The following is a 16,845-nucleotide window of genomic DNA, read 5'->3' on the forward strand; positions in this document are numbered from 1 at the left end:
AATGCCCTGCAGTGCTGCAGCACAGAACAAATGATGACAGTGTAAATTCTGGTTTGCTATTGCATTGGTGAATCATTAGAACACATAAAATAAAATCTTCCATGATGCTACAGTGTGTTAACATTGTTCTAGTTTACAACCAAAAACTGCATGCACTGCCATGTTTGCTGTGAAAACTTTTACTATGTTAATGCTAATTCTGCTCTCTGTTCTAATATGTTCGCTCTGCACTGGAGGTTTAAGGTGTCTTTGTTAGTGTTGTGTCAAATTCTGGTCCCCTATTGACATGTGTTTCCTGTAATATACAGTGACTGGCTTTCAAATTAGCGACATATATGACCTAGCTGCCCGGTGAACATTTGAATTTAAGATTTTAGGGAGGTGCACAGACATCACCCCTTTCTGTAGAGGAATGTGACAACACCTCTCTAGTGACAAACTTTGCACAAATACAAGTCAGTATAGTAAAGGTCAGAAATTTTAAGGGACATAAACAGAAGGACACAGTAAGTTTAGGGGGACTTTTAAGGGGCGTTTCATAGTTTCTGCGTGTTTGCGAGGGTCGACTTTGGTCAAAGTTGCATGAATTTCAACATCCAGTATGGAGCACTACGTCTACATGCAGCCCATTTTTTGTATCTGTGCGTACTGTATGGATTGTAAAGGTGCCAACTGCACATGCTCCAAACTCTTGTTTCAAACTCCTGTCCAGTCCAAAACACTATCAAGCCTGCCACTGCTGCCTCCCCACAGTTTAAGTAGGATATTTGATAGACATTTACTCCAGACCTTGGTTTCATGCTCACTGGATGTCGGCAGAAAGAAGTCGTTAAACCCTGTGAATGTGTGTGCCTCAGCGTGACCACAGTGGACTTTCAATGCAGAATGTATGTCTGAGCTTCTAGAGATCATCAAAGTTTTTGCAAATTATCCAGAGGGGAGCGGAAATGTGTGCACCAAATTTCAATTAATGTCAACCTCATTAAGGAAAGGTCAGGGGATCACCAAAGTCAGTAGGATTCCTAAAGTCTGTACAAAATTTCATGGCAACCTTTCTAAAAGTTGAGATATTTCAGCTCAGACCAAAGAAACAGACTGACATACCACACAACAAACTGACATTACCATCCCTACAGCCATTGTTAAAAGTTGAATAAAAACAAGAGCACTTTTTTCCAAATGTAAACATGTTTACGATGATTAACAAGTCCTAGAAGATCATAACATACAGGGAAATTCCCCTCATGTAATAAGAGAATCAAAAACCATTCATAGATGTTCTGAAATAAATTTGCAACTGTTGACCTTTGAAAAATAATAACTCAAAATTACATGGAATGACTTGTTGAACTGGATTATCAAATGACCTCAAATGACACTAACTTCTCCACACGCACGATCCCGAACCCCTTCAATCCTGGAGCAACTCACACCACCACCCCGTCCTCCTCCCTCAGGCTCCAAAGTTCTCACCGTCACACCCAATTAAAAGCGGATCAGTGACAGTGTGGCTCGCTGCCCATGCAAATCCCTGGCCCACGCTGGCTGGGTGTGGAGCTGCCATTCCTCTCCGAGGGGATTTCACACAACACGCTCTGTTGCAGGTACCCCGCTACACACACAAACACATCCCAAAAAGCTCTGGAGAAGCCCTTTACATTAGAAAAACTTCCTTAGACAGATGATTTTCTGTTTGTTTTAACTGAATTATGTAACATGTCCATGCTGCACACACACTTTCCTGTGAAGTGTTTTCAGTTGGGATGTCACACATGTATGTGGGTGCACTGACGCTTGGTTAAGTAATCCCTCAGGTGAGAAAAAAGGAACTGTTGCGGCGGCTGATAAATTAAGGAGTCGTTGAGAGGAAATCCCAGGGATAACTGCGGGTGTGACACAATGTGACGAGACACACTTTCAGTTAGGCCCGGTATTAGTCCATCATTAGCCAAAGGTAGCCATGAGATTGAAAGACACTCAGCAAACACAGTGGCAGATAACAAATGACTAATCTCGTGAATATGGTGTTGGACACACCAGTTACCACCCACACAGAGTGACAGAGACAAAAGAACATGGACACACTTCTAATTCAGATGTGTCATACTTTAGAAAGATGACATTTGAAGAAGAAAGGTAACTGTTTAACAGCATCTGGGTTAAATATACCTGGAATTAATGCAGTGACTTATGTAAACGTCACACAGGATGCTAATGTGCATAGAGCTGTTTTTTATGTATATTCAAGTCAGCTCTAATGTCCTACAAGTCACATGTCCTCATGAACAAATTATCAAAAGTCAAATGCAAATCTTTCATGTATTTTACCAGCCTAACACCAAATTAATTTTTAATTTCACTTTCACAGTTTCCAGCATTGGTCATTTGCTGTAATGTGCTTATAAAACTCAATCTGTACGTCAATCAATGTTTTCACTGTAGTGTAGAGGACACTGTTACGGATGTTATACAATAAAACAACATTTCCAAGTCCGAAAACAAACGAACAAGATGATCTAAGGTCCCAGTGTGACAGGAGGAGAGGACCACTAACATGCCGACTTTATCGCTATTTAGCCACTTTTTGGACCCTCCGGGCGGCGTTGTTTTAAAAAAGGCAACAGGAGAAACATTGAGGGACCTATTTAGATCATCAGTGAATAAGGAGGAAATATACTGTCCAACGCGGCCCATGGCAAAGGCGATATAAGATGTCCCCTAGAGCACCATGCACTGGAGGGGTGCCACTAGTCACGCTAAAAAAAAAAACAAAAAAAAAACTCATTCTTCGCCAGTGCTCGCTCCGCTCTCATCCTCCGCCTGTGTCTCCGCTGGTGTCTGCTTTGCGCTCTCTTACCTGCTCACTGACGCTTCAGCAGCCTGCAAATATTTTTTACTTTTTTACAATCAAACACAAGACCTTGGTCCTCATATGTATTTGTAGATGAATTATTCTCAGCTCTGCAGCTTTGTGATTGAGGCTGATAACATATCTGTATGTTTCAATAAAAATCCTGCTCAGTGAAGCTTTAAATCAGCCTCATTCTATACAAATGTAAATTCTGCTTCATGTCAGTCTGATAAAAATCTGTCTGGAGCATTAGCTCACATTTGGCTTGAGCCCTGAGTTGATTTTATCAAGCTGTGGTTGCTATAGCAGCAGGCACCCTGATCCTTCCACATCCTCGGGGCAAAGGTTACTGGGGTCAGATGGAGGTTTGGGGTCAAGCAAGCAGGTTAAACACCTTGTCGGGGATTAGCCGAGTATGAGGGAGGTGGAGGAAGTCTTCATTGGCTAATGTCTCTTTCAGCAGCTCGCTGAACAACCTCCAGGACACACACACACACACATTTACACATGGCATCTAACACAGGCGTGCACACACACACATTGCATTTACTCTGCTTTTGTTGGCCAACATGGGCTGACACAAAGAGCTGACACAGTGAGCGCTCAGATAAGCCCATTCTGTCTGTAACATGGCAGAAGTCACAGAGGAGGGAGAGCATGCCTAATTGAGACGTTACTGGAAGCTGCAAAGATACGGAAGCAACAACAAACAAACACTAAACAATAAGTATGGCACAAACCTGGCAGTTATGACAGCTGAGTTAGAAACTCCTCGGCTCTGACTGGTTGTTTTACAGCCATAAATGTCATTAGAAGTAGTACGCAGAGTAAGAGGAACATCATTTTTTTCACAGATTATCTGTTTCATGTAATACTGTGTGAATATAGTGACGGTTTCAGCAAATATGACAAAATGTTTGTTGTAAACACTTGACAGACTACAGCTTTAAGTCACTTATCAGGCAAAAGTCCCATAATTTCATGGTTTTCTTTATTTTCTATCATGTCAATTGAAATCATTTTAGTGTTGGGCTGTTAATCAGACAAAAACCAGCAATTTAAGAATGTTACTCTGTGAGGTGCCTTAAGCTAAATATTGGCATGCTAATATGCTCTTAACAACAATGTCAACATGCTGATGTTTAGCAGGTATGATGTTCATCACGGGACTAAACTACACTCCTAACAAAGTACAGCTGAGGCTGATGGGAATGTGATTATTATATAGTCAGTTATTCTGTTTCTGTTACAAATTGTGTGTGTTTTGTGTGTGTACCTGTGTCGGGTGAAGGGCTACCAGATGAATCTGATGGCTCATCCAGAGACGGACAGGAAGCGGATCGAGGGGCGATGGCCTCCAGTTCATCAAACACATGAGACTGACTGCAGCTGAGCTCCGAGCAGCGAGACGCCGCTGTGCCACAGCGGCCTGCAAACAGCACAGAGTGGGTGTTTTATGTTACGATGATAAACACAATGATGATGACGATTAGAGCACACGTGGGCACAGTGGGTTGCTTCATTAGGAAATAATAGGAAACAGCAGAGAGGTGTATGAAAAATAAAACAACTGGGAGAACTAAATGAGCACAGCGCACGAGGGGCAACTCGTGAAAGTCACATTATTTTCTTTGAGGATGATTAAATATTTTATTTTTCTTACCAAAAATAACAGGTTTACTTGTTTTTACAAAGTGGCAAAATGGGAGGAAGGCAATGACCAACAAAAGAAGAAAAAAAATAGCAAGACATTAGTAAATTAGCGAAAAGAACAAGAAAATTACCTTAAAATTAGTATTAAGAAAAAAATTATAAAGAAGAAGAAAAAAACGCTGAAAAAAACAAGTAAATGTTCTTGGAAGCTCTTTTTTTAAATCTCAACATTTTCTCTAGTTTTTTTAAAAACACATCTAATTTCTTGCAATTTGTGGAAAATTTCTCACCAAGTTGGTCATAGTCTTTTTTTCTCTCACATTTTTTAACAAAACTGCAACAATGTGCTCAGAGTTCAAAGGTTTAAATAAATGTGAAAGGCATGTGAAAGCAGCACAAAAAAAAGTGATGCTGCTCCAGGGGGTTAAAGGGTTAAGCAAAAAATACATTAAAATAAAATAAAAAATCATAATCTTATCGCTATATATATATTAATAAATAATTCATCAAATTGAATTTTATCTGCTTGCTATGATTTTGGTAAATTTCATGGATGCAGATCGGACCGTTCACTGATGCGATGTAAATAAATAAAGAATTTCACAGTAGCCGAAAGCTAAGGAAAGCTCCTTTGGGGAGGGAGGTGGGGGGGTATGTTCCTGGTGCAGCTATCAGACTATGAATCTGAGCTGAATGTTGTTGTGGGTTTAGTTAAAGCCTGTCCCTTCCAGGTTTTTCACTCTGACAAGTGGAACACACAAACCCGGGACCTCCATGAGTGAAGCCCCTCAGGCGAGGAATGAAGGTCTCAGCGCTGCGTTACAGTCAGACCTTTGGGGCAAAAGTAGTCTCATCTCACCTTCAATAAACACAAAACTCCTTCCTTAAGCTCCAATTACCACAGAGCTCACTCAAAGGAATGGTAAAAACTGTCAGGCTAATCACTAATTACTTATCTCCTCTCAAACCATCAAAACAAAACTGTTTTACTGTGCCTGGTTTAGAAACCAGAGGATTAGCGAGAGAAAGTGTTTCACTGGGTGGCGTGTTTTGTGGTCGTCCTGAAAGAGGCTTGTCGAGGCTTTTCTCACATTAGAAATGCAGAACAGCTTGGCCTGGACAAAAGGATAATATATACGGAGGTTCTAAAAGGAAAAGGCAAACTCAGCTCCTCGGTGTCTGCCCACATGGACAAGTTTAAATGTACACATGACGTCGCCCTCACACAGTCAAGTATGTGAACAACGGCGCGCACACACCGCTGCACCATTGTGCACTTGAGCGGCTCGGCGCTCTACTCACAGAGACAATGGAGGGACTTGACTTGACACTTCAAAGCATATTGCTGCTGTCAACTCAGCTGTCATTCTCAGCAGACGAGGAGGGCTGTGCTGAGTTTTTTCGGGGAGGTTAAAGGTGGCGGTGGAGGGTCAGTGAGTTTGATATGACAGAGTGAGAGGCACACAAGGCTGTCTCTGTGTGTCTGTGGCCCTCTTTTCCTGGTGACAGCGTCGGGCTAAAAAGGCCCAAAGTGGAGAGGCCAGGCCGGGCCGGGACAGTGACCCGCTTCATTGTCCGGGACAGTTACACTCTGGTGATGTTGCTCAAAACAGGTCAGCTCAGGGTCATTCTATGGATTATAGAGTATCTGGAAAAAACATGATGGGGGTCAGAAAGGGCTCAGAGGGTTGAGAGACTCCCATTGGCAATATACAGTATGCATAATACATAGGGTTTAAATATTATCTTACCATATTTGCTTCTGAAAAAATGGACCAACCCATCTAGTTGTTTTATTTTCATTTTTTTTTTGTTTGTTCATCAGCAGCATTATGAAAAAACTATAAACCCCATTTTCATACAACTAGGTGAAAGGGTGTCATGGAGCAAACACAAATAATCCTTCACATATGTATGCACTTCCAACCACTACAGGCTCTACCGCTGGCTATCAGCCCATTGTGATCACTGAGTTCAAACTGCAACAACCCGACCAAAGGTCTGGCCTCTGCACCGCTGTCTAGGGCTGCCCCTTTAAAGGTGGAGAACTGAAACATCAGTTGGAGACCCCTCAGTTGACTGAGTCTGCTTCAAGCTGATCAGTCTTTATTTTCTTGCAGTATAGATGGGGGCATTCTGGTCCCCAGATTTTGCTGCAGAGTGAGCAGTCTTGACTTTCACACCAGTCTTTGCAGCTGCAACATACTGCAGCAGCACAGAGGGAGAAAGAGACTGCACTGTAAAGTGAAGAAGTGGTGAATTTGCAGCTCACAGGAACATAGATTTGGATTTACCTCCAAATAAAGTGATTAAAATGTCCAGTCTGTGCAATGGTTGTTGTGTTTCTTTCCCTGACGCACTTCACTGAGGCGATGTTGCTATGTTCCACATTATTTCAGTGAGAAAAATGTTATCATGACGACTAAAAATGATGACCAAAACTTTGAAAATAGGCCCAACTCGAAAAAAAAAAAAAAATCATTCTTTAAGCTTTACACGCTGCCTCATTGAGGCCTCATTGAGCTTGAATTGTCTCCATCTGCAGTGAAATAAATGAACCAGTGACACTCGCTCTGTGTCTGCCGTGAAGAGAACAGCGTGCTCCGATACAGCATGGGCCCCCCGCAGTACAGCACCACACAGAGAACAGTAGATGTCTCTGATAGAAAAGAGAAAATCCCTACACAATTTCCACATTGTTTGCTTTCTTTCATAAAGTTCCAGGAGGAGTCAGATGTCAGTGGCCCCGTCCTTTATCCCCATTGGGAACGGTAAATTAGCGTCCGCAGGAAAGCTGCGGAGGTATTCTATTGTGGCGGCCCTCCTCAGTGTTCTGCTGTCAGCGAGCGGTGGTCAGTGTGGATTTATGACCATCGGCTACACGTCTCCCTCTTATAGCCCAGAGAATAGCGAAGGCACGGGGGAGCCGAAGCTGAGAGGCACGGCACACGAGATCGGCTCCCCGGACTCTATTGTTGGGGCCTCACGCCTTTGAACAGGGAATCAAACGGTACCAGCTTTTCATCAAAAGCTCTCCTTTCTATTGGTGATTTAGAAGAAAAAGAAAAGCTTTCTGCGTTATTTATTATGGGGTGGGAGGAGGTGGGAAAACAGGCTGACAGCAACGCTTTCACGATGTTTTGATGGGGGAGGAGCATCATAACACCTCACTATGGAGGCAGGCTTTGAATCCTCTGTGTCTTTGTGTATGTGTGGATGTCCAGCCATGTTCAGGACAATTGGGCCCTGAAGACCACGAGCATGAGCGTAACCCCGGGCGGGGAGAGGGTGTGAACGGTCCATATGTGACCAGCAGAGCTCATTTCTCACCTCTGACAGGGGAGATAGGAGGCAGGACAGGCCAATGATGAGACTCCAGCCGATCTGATGCAGAGGGGGTCAGCTTTGGTCCTGAGCCTGGGCGGCGAGTGCTGCTCTGTGGACTCGGGCAGGAAGACCAAGTAGTGGAGGGGAACGCCAGGGTGACGAGGCCACGATCGGAGTCCAAGGGTGGGTGGAGACCAGGATCAGCAGATACATCTAGGTGGAGATTCTCTGTTGTTTTGGCGCTCTGATGCCTGCTCAGGGGTTTCACTAATTGAGGGAAGATGGCTGTGGCTGGGCGAGGTGAGAGGGGTTTGGTTTGGCCAAACAGAGGTTTACAGAGTGGAGGGGTGGCCGTAGCATTCGTGGATGATTGGAGAGGGTTGGATATTGCTGGAGGGGAAAAAGCCACAGGTGTCTTCATCACAGGACAAAGCTGGAGCGGCGAGAGACAAACGCTGTCTTCTGGGTCTGAGCTCCCGATATCTGCTGCAAAACCACAGAGGAAATTTAGAGGGCAGACAGTGTTTTCCACTTTAAAGTCTCTGGAAATGTGGCTTGAAATAGTAAGAATGCACATATTATATCAAAGCTGAGTGTCCACAAAATCTGAGTGAAAATAAAAGTTCCCAACTATTAGAAAAGCTAATGTTATTGTCATCTTCAGCTTCGTAATGTTAACTAATCATGTCATCACTTCAACTTGATCTTTATGTTTTTGTTTTTTGAACATAGTACTTTTACTATAGTAAAAGGTTGTGGTCAAAGTCCACTCAACTGAAAACCATTAACATTAACTTCGCTGTAATGTTACAAAGAAAGCAGAAGCTGGCTAACGCTAACACTACAGCATAGTGAAGACCCTCTTCGGTGTGAAATAAGAAGTTTCTGTCCCCAAAAATTCTGCATCACATCTTTGGATATGTTTTTGACACTGACAGCCACCATTGTTAGTTTAGGCAGTACACAAATTGTTTGTCTGAGTGAGCAAAAGCGGGGTACACACTACAAGATAATTGCAATTTTGGGCCCGATTCCCCCCTCCTGACCAAAGTCAGCGAAGGCCCGATGATCTGATGGCTCTAAAGATCATCATGCGAGATTTTCTTGTGGTGTGAGGTGTGTTAAGAATGAAGACCGAGGTTAGCCGAGCACACACTTTGTGGATTGTCATGTGGAACGGAACAATAGCCAATCAGAAAGCAAGATGACTGAAGACAGGTGCACAACAACGGTGATAAACACAAAGCATAAAGTGAGATGGACCTCAGAAATGGAGAACCAACTTGCTGAGTGTTTGTATGTGTTCTGTAAAACATACCACGATCCAACTGACAAGGCGAGGAGCTGGACAGAAATTGTTAACACAATGGATGTACCAGGTAGCTAACAGCGAGACTCGAAAATGAACGAAATCTGTTAGTGTGTGGTGTGCTGTGTTGGTCATCTTGTCGCACACCACACTCTGTAAGAAGACAACTGTTAAATCTGTCATTATTTGTCATCATGTGTGCCATGTCTCACATTTCCTACATCGGTTAATATTTTAAAAAGCTTTTAGTGTGTGTTAGGCTTAAGGGGGCGGGACTTGGCGATAGGTCAATAAGAGAGGAGTTATTGTACCCACACAGATGCATAAAATCACTGACGGTATGTAGACTCAGCTATAATGTTTTTGCTTGACACGTCATGACTGTTAAGACCCAAGTGAATAAAACACAACCCCAGAGTTATTAAACTAAAACAGAGTCAGAGGTATTTCCAAGGTCTCCATTTTAGGGGATCTAAAGTGCCAGAGTAGTGTGGACGCTAGGCATGAATGTAGCAATAGTTATGTGTTTTTAAATATATCACTGTGGATTTAGCCTAACTTTAAAGATCCTGAAACGTTACCCTCTCGATCATATTCTTATTGTGAGTGAATTCAATGTTATCTTTCAAAGTTAGAGTCGTACTGGACATTTCACATGAAAGAGTTTTTGTGCTTCCTAAAATGCATATGAAGGAGGCTACAGCTAATGCTAATTCCACCGTGACAGCTGAAGTTTTACCCGCAGACAGGACGCTGCTCCGGCCACTGGCGAGGTCAGTGCTGCGACTGAACAGGCTGGACGGTGGACGACTTAAGTCTGAGAGAGACCCGTGTGAGAGAGTGGAGGTCGGCGGTGGTGAGCCTTCTGGTCCAACAGGGTCAAGCTGCAGCTTCCAGTCGGACTCTGTGATGGACACCACAGCAGGTTGTGGTGCTCCCTCCCTCTCGTGAACTTCATCTTCTTCCTTTGGAGCAGGATGAGGGCGGGAGGGAGACACTGGCGCAGTGTTCGGCCTGCTTTGTTGTCTCGCAGAGTCGGGGTGGAGGTTGTTTTGGTTGGGAGGTGTTGGATTAATGGTGGATGATGGTGAAGCAGCAGGGAGTGGAGGACAGGGGACAACAACAGCGGAGCGCCTCGCTGTGATCTGCACACCCTCTCTTCTTCTGTCCAGATTGAGATGAAAGTGACCTTCAAGAAAGACAAAAACAAACCACTTAACCCTTTGAAACCCAAGAGCATCATCACATTTCTTGTGCTGCTTTCAAACACCCTTTCAAACCCTTTAAAGTATTTAAACCTTTGAACAAATTGGTTTAATTTTTTTTTTCTGAAACATGGGAAAAGGGCGATTATACATTTTAAAGCACTTTTAAATGGTCATTCTGATGTTGTTGGGGGGGATTAACTTTTTTTAAACTAGTTTTCAGATAATTTTTGGTACTTGAGAATAATTTCTTACTAATTTATGGGTAATTTCTTCTTTCGCTGTTCATTGCCTTCTTCCCATTTTTTTGACAAAAATCAAGCCAATTTGGTTAGGTTTAAGATAAACAGTATTTCATTCAGAGTGCTATTTAAAAATAGACTCTAAATATTGGTTCAGCTAACTAAAGTTGATGTCAGACCCAAAGCCATACAGACGCCACTTTTCACTGTTCAACAAAGACTGTTTTTCAACGGCCAACATGGTGTAGGTCATTTTTTATAACTGCCAAAGTCTGCTTGTGACGTCCTTATTCCCACTTCGCTCAGTCCCGATGCAAACGTTTGTCTCCCTGCTGGGTGAGTCGGCCTGCTAACAAAGGCAGCGAGAAATTGCCCCGCTGGAGCAGCTGCCTGTTTCCAACTCAATATTCACAATAAGAATCAGACCTGAGGGTAGGGAGCTTGTATGCAAAATATCATATCAGCCACAGGTGTCCTAAATTTTTTGAGGAGTAAGTGCTTCATAAATGTCAGTTGCACTTGGGTTGATTTGTTTTTCATTTGATTGGGCACATAAAATATTTTGGGGATGGTTATGGTAATTTGGGCTCTAGGCTCCTTCAACACAACATTCAGTCATATTCCAATAAGCTCAATCATCTAAAAACGCAGTGACTAACCCGACAGACGAATCATTTATCTTATTAATATTTTGGATGTTGGATGGACCAAAAACCTTGTTCTAATTTTTTTTTAAAATTGAGGCTACTTTTACAAAAACAGTGAAGAAATGTCCCACATTTCCATGAGCCAAAGGAGACATATTTAATTAATCTGTTTTGTCCACGCAGCTGTCCAAACTTGGAGATATTCAGGCCACAACAATATAAAACAGTTTTTTAAAAAAGGCTTTTTCATACATTTTTTTTTAGATAAATGACTTAATACTACAAAGTCTTAATTAACCATTTTGGCACTTTGGAGTGTATAACTCAACTCATTTGCAAAGCACTTGTTTTACACATCTTTCTTTCTTATTACTCATTATCTCCCCTTCTCCAACTCCTTTTTCTTCTGCTGAACATTTCCTTTCATCCCTCTGAGATTCCACAAACATCAACTCCTTCCAGCGACGCCCATTTCCCTTTCGCCTCCTCCATTCTTCCTCCTGTGCCTTTGCAAACCCCTTCCTTTCTCTCTCCTCCTATTTTTTTGTTGACCACTGAGCGGGTGTGTGTTGGGTGTGTGTGTGATGGGGGGGTGGAGGGTGTCAGACAATCTGCTCTTGTTTTCTGGGGGTCTGCCACCAAGAGGAGTCAGCACAGGGGGATAAAGAGAACGCACTGGAGAGCACATTTCTGCACTGCCTCCTCTTACAATGCCCTGCCATTCCCATCTGTTACACACATGCACGCACGCACACAAGTGTACATGAACTGGTGCATGTGTATGTGTGTGTGCGCTGATGTGCATATGAATGACGTGTCAGAGTGCAAAGCCACGGCGTAGGGTGCAGCACGTTTCTTCAGAGAGCAGGGTTAAGGACGATTGTGAGGGAGCCGACCACCATATGGCAGAATAATTAGTATTAGACCCCAGTGCTGAGAAATGCCCCCCTCCTGCTACACACACACTTGTGTACATACACACACACACACACACACACACACAGCAGCATAGTGAAAGCAGTGCCCTGCTGTGGCACTGAGGTGCATGCTGGAAAAAAATGCCTTCACATCAGAAGCCGGGCTCTGAAAGGAGCGGCAGGTCTCCCGGCCCCGGGCCTTTCATTCCCACCAGAGGATCACCAGGAGGGCGGCGCTGTGGGCACTTCCTCGCCAGAGAGGAGATTTGCACTTAACCAAACACAACCGCAGAGAGAGCTTAAGAGCTAACAACGAGCTTGGTGGCTTCTACTGCCACTGCTCCAGAAGAGGAAGAAAAGGCGAGAAAAACTGTTAATGAGCAGAGCTGCAGAGTCAAAAGGAGCCAGCGCCCTCCTCCTGTTGTGGCTGTGATGGTGTGAAAGCACCAGGTGTTTTGTTGATAAGCCTCACCCTCCAGTGTTTGTGTCTTTGGGGTAGTCAGAGTGTGGGTTTTTGGCGTCTTCCCCTGAGATGGAGGCTGTGGTCTGGACTTGGAGCTCAGGAAACAAGGAGGTCTGAGGTCCTCAGGACGAGTTTTCATGTGAGATAAGAACCGTTGACAAAATAAGGGACGATGAGTTGGACGATCGGGGGCCTGGAAGACAAGAAAGAGAGAAAAAATTTCAGTATAGTGTAAAATTAGAGAGAAAAACTGCTATCAGTATGTTTTGATATGAAATGTCTGCTATTTTAAATAAAATAAAGCAAATAAAGTAAAATAAAATAAAATGTAATAAATGCAAGCTAAGTGAATATAAAAAAGTTCAAATCTATACATTAGTCAGCATTTTCAAAAATTAAACAAATATAAATAATATATAATAAATATAAAAATTAAAAATCCAATTACATTAAGAAAAATTAAAGTCAATAAATTACAACTTTAGACCAGTCAAAAAGAAGTAAAAACAAAACACAAACAAATAGTTACAAAACAGAAATCGGTCAATTTTTTTTAAAATAATAAAAACAACAAAAACATTACTGAATCATTTGAAATAGATGAATAAAAAAATAAAATAAACACTTTTTTAAAATAAAATAAAATAAGCATTATATTCACAATGCTCTCTTGTTATTACACTTTGCAGTGATTGACATTTACTTCTGATCCAAGAAAATATGTCAGATACATCAATCAATATACAAAATAAAAGTCAGTGATAAACATCTGTGTCCCTTACTACTACAAAATAAAAGCCTGAATAAGAGACTCTGCTGTGCTGTTAGTGGAGAATTCAAATGACGCACGGCGCCACCACTGCCCCCTTGTGTTGTTAAAACAGATCACACCTCCCCAGTAACTCAAGCTGCCCTCCTAAACCCACAGCCCTCCTTGAAAGAGAGTAGGCAGAAAATTATCTCAAGGGTGATAAAACTCTTCAGAGTACACTGTCGGGACGCTGAAGATAAAAGCAGGCAGGACGGTCAATATTGGAAATGTGGAGGGACGGCAGGCTGCCGGCAGCACGCCAACCAGTGAAAACCATCCCAGCGTACAGTCTCAGTGCCAGTGACTCATTCAGTCGCTCTCTGGCCTTTAGAGAGCAAACAGTTGTAATAGATGGCCCACAGACGCAGGGCTTTATTTGCCTTGGATTTAAGCTTCATCTAAAACAAAGTTCAGCCCCCTCACCCTTTTAACACACAATGAAAAACAAAAGAGAAAATGCACAGATACAACATCTGTCTGAGCGCAATGATGAACCAGGAGACCTTCAGACAGAGAGGGAAAGGGGGGAGAAAGGGGGGGAGGAAGGTGGGGTCACTGTCTGTGACTCACACAGGGAGGATCAGCTTTTAAATCCCTGCACCATCTCCACTGATTCCCTTCTCTCAGATCTGGAGGCTTTAAAGATTTGCATTCTTGTGATGTAAAGAGGGAGAAGCGAGGTAGAAACAGCAGAACAAGAGCCGCTGATGGGGTCCCTCCTTCCTCATCACTCCTCTTCCTCCCCTACGGCCTCCTCATTACCTGTCACAGGGCTGAGGAGGGCTTTGTGAGATGAGACTCGGCTGGTGTCATCAAACTCGTGACCTTTCTGCAGAGCAGGTCCGGGCATGAATGTTTAGCGTAGGTCTGTGTCATTACGGCCCACGCAAAAGCTCTTTTAATGCATCCACACACGCAAACACAATCGTACAATACAGGACAAAGCTGCGTGTCCTGTTTCTTATCACATACGGTCACAGTGAAGAGTTTTCTGTAAGAGATCCACCCCGAAAGAGCAGGTGACACCTGATGTTTATCACATTACACTAAACATTTCTTAATCCCTTTTTATTATTTGTCTTTTCTTTAACAACTACTGACCCCAATAAAGTGCTGAAAAACACATTTTTTCCAGTAAAATAATTTTAAACTATATAATTAAGATAATTTTAAAATATATATAATTGAGAGGATTAATTATACATAAAAAATATTTATAAAATTTAGAGAATTTTTTTTCTTGACTTATTTTCCTTGTTTATCAAACAATTCCCCCAGCTTATTTTCAGATCATTACCTCGTAACCTTTAGTTTATTTTTTGTAGTTTGCGTGATATTTCTTGCCAAGCTGTTCACTGTGGGGGGTTTTCCTGTGTTTTTAGAAGAAACTGAACCATTTTTGGGGGTTTCAATGTTGAATGCAACACAAGACAACTGATGTGGATACAGGCATTAAAGGGTTAATGACAAAATAGGTGATTGTATTCCTACCTTATTGCACTGTAACTGTTTTTCTTACCCTATTTTGATTATTTCATCTAATCTTAATCCTCTACAATTGATCTTTTCCTTTGTTCTTTTTGTTTTTAACTTTCATTTCAATTAATTTCTTACATTAGGTCAAGCACTTTGATTGACCAAAGTGATTTCTTACACAACTTCACTGATTTCCAAGATGCATGGAGAAGGGAAAAAGTCTGAAAGTTGAAACTTCTGCAACACTTGTAGACCTTCAAGGAGTTCTTTAAGTTTTTGCTTTGAATGCGTGAAGAGTTTTGTCTGATAAGTAATGGCAGTTTAGTTTAATCAGTTTATCAATTTGAGTATTTCATATGTCAAATAGGGCTGAGCCTTACATTATATACCCACTTAGTCATTATGTCTGTGTGACGTACAAATAGTCAACCTTTTATCTTTGCAAGACTGATATCAAGGTATTTAGTCTAAATATTGTAAATTGTGGTTTCCGTCACATCGCCCAGCCCTATTTCAAAACATACTGATGAAAAAATACTTTCATTAAGGGATAACTGTTTAATTAAAACTTGGGTCTTGAGATTTTAATTGATATATTGATAGTTCCTGAACTATTACAGAGCTGACACATAAGAAGACAACCATTCAAGCTCACGTTCACACCACCGATCTTCGGACAAAAAAAAGTCTTCATATCACATAGCCCTAATAAAGATGCATCACATGTTGAGGGCTGTGTACTGTTTGCTGACACTTCAGCGTCAATCTAATATTTAGAGAAACTCAAGAATATACAGTTAAAATATTGATTCAAAAGAAAACATAAGTTTGCTGCATTGTCCATTAATGGACATTACTGGGAGTAACGTTACTGTAACATGTCACATAGGACAGCATGTCCATTAAAGACAGTATGTAATAATGTAGTTTCTGTCCACACCCATAACACTCGTGTGGGCTCCTTCGGGCCCCTGCAGGCCCCCAGGAAACAGGCTGACCTCCTGGCGTCAGGCAACCCACACGCTGTCCTCACACAGCCAGAGCTGGCTAATGTCATTACGGGCCTGTTTGTGGTCAACGGCTCCCTGATTGAGATGTACAAGAAGCGCTGCTCGATGAATGTAGGAAGTCTATTAGTTAGTCAGAGTCCCAGATGGCCGACAGAGGACAGACTTGCGTGTGCTCCTTCACCCCCCCTCACCTCTAAACTCACACACACACACATATGCAACATAACACACAAGCACACACACACTTAATTACACTGCCTCTGAGTGAACCCTCTGACAGGCGGACGACTACAAGCAAAGACAGAAGTGTGTCTATGTCCCAGTGTCTGCAGGAACAGAGAATTCTTCACAGAGCTGATGCACAAGAAAGCCAGGCTTAGGCCCTAACAAGGTTAAACCCCTGAAAAAAAGTGACTTTTTAAATCATGGAGATTTGTGTTTCTGCGGGGTGTAATTAGCTTTGCTGCGGGGGAAGAGGGGGTGTGGATGAAGGGTCGGGATGCTGGTGAGGGGGCTGGCGAGAGGCGAAGCGGGGGACGACGACAGTGGGGCGCATTGTGGAGTCCGGCGGATTCAGGGGAGTAAATCTGATTATCAGCTCGTGTCAGAAGCCAGGCTCAGATACAGCTTAGCATTCAGAGCAACTTTCTACTTTCGATGGTTAGACAATGACCCCCCTTTGCAGGCCATCGCAGCCCCAGAGGGCACGGCAACTCTTCCCCTGAAGCCCCAACATCCTGAAACAACACAACACAGCACAGAGTGACAGGACTGCATTACATACAGTGGTGGAAGAAGTATTCAAACACTTCATTTAAAGGGGAACTTCACCCACTGTACACATCCCAGTCTGTGTGCAGGTGTTGGGGAGTACTACTGCTTATGTAATATTTCCACTGTGGCTCCCGAGGGAGCTGTGTGAGCAGGGTTTATC

General features: G+C 42.7%; 1 protein-coding gene across 7 annotated transcripts in view; it reads right to left on the minus strand.

The window, feature by feature from the left end:
- Positions 1 to 16,845, minus strand: part of LOC121961685 (uncharacterized) — an 82,484-nt gene that overhangs the window by 35,375 nt on the left and 30,264 nt on the right. For 6 of the 7 annotated variants that reach the window (XM_088072623.1, XM_088072627.1, XM_088072622.1 and 3 more), the window contains 4 exons: positions 12,624 to 12,807; positions 9,880 to 10,329; positions 7,835 to 8,317; positions 4,128 to 4,280 (listed from right to left, as the gene is read on the minus strand). In XM_088072623.1, coding sequence (XP_087928749.1) covers positions 4,128 to 4,280; positions 7,835 to 8,317; positions 9,880 to 10,329; positions 12,624 to 12,753 — 1,216 coding nt within the window. In that variant the 5' untranslated portion in view covers positions 12,754 to 12,807. The remainder of the gene's footprint in view (positions 1 to 4,127; positions 4,281 to 7,834; positions 8,318 to 9,879; positions 10,330 to 12,623; positions 12,808 to 16,845) is intronic. The other variant, XM_088072621.1, reaches the window with a different exon arrangement.

Source organism: Plectropomus leopardus, chromosome 22, assembly GCF_026936395.1.
Source record: "Plectropomus leopardus strain MGB_pleo_1.0 chromosome 22, ASM2693639v1, whole genome shotgun sequence".
In the NCBI taxonomy this organism is placed as follows: Eukaryota; Metazoa; Chordata; class Actinopteri; order Perciformes; family Serranidae; genus Plectropomus; species Plectropomus leopardus.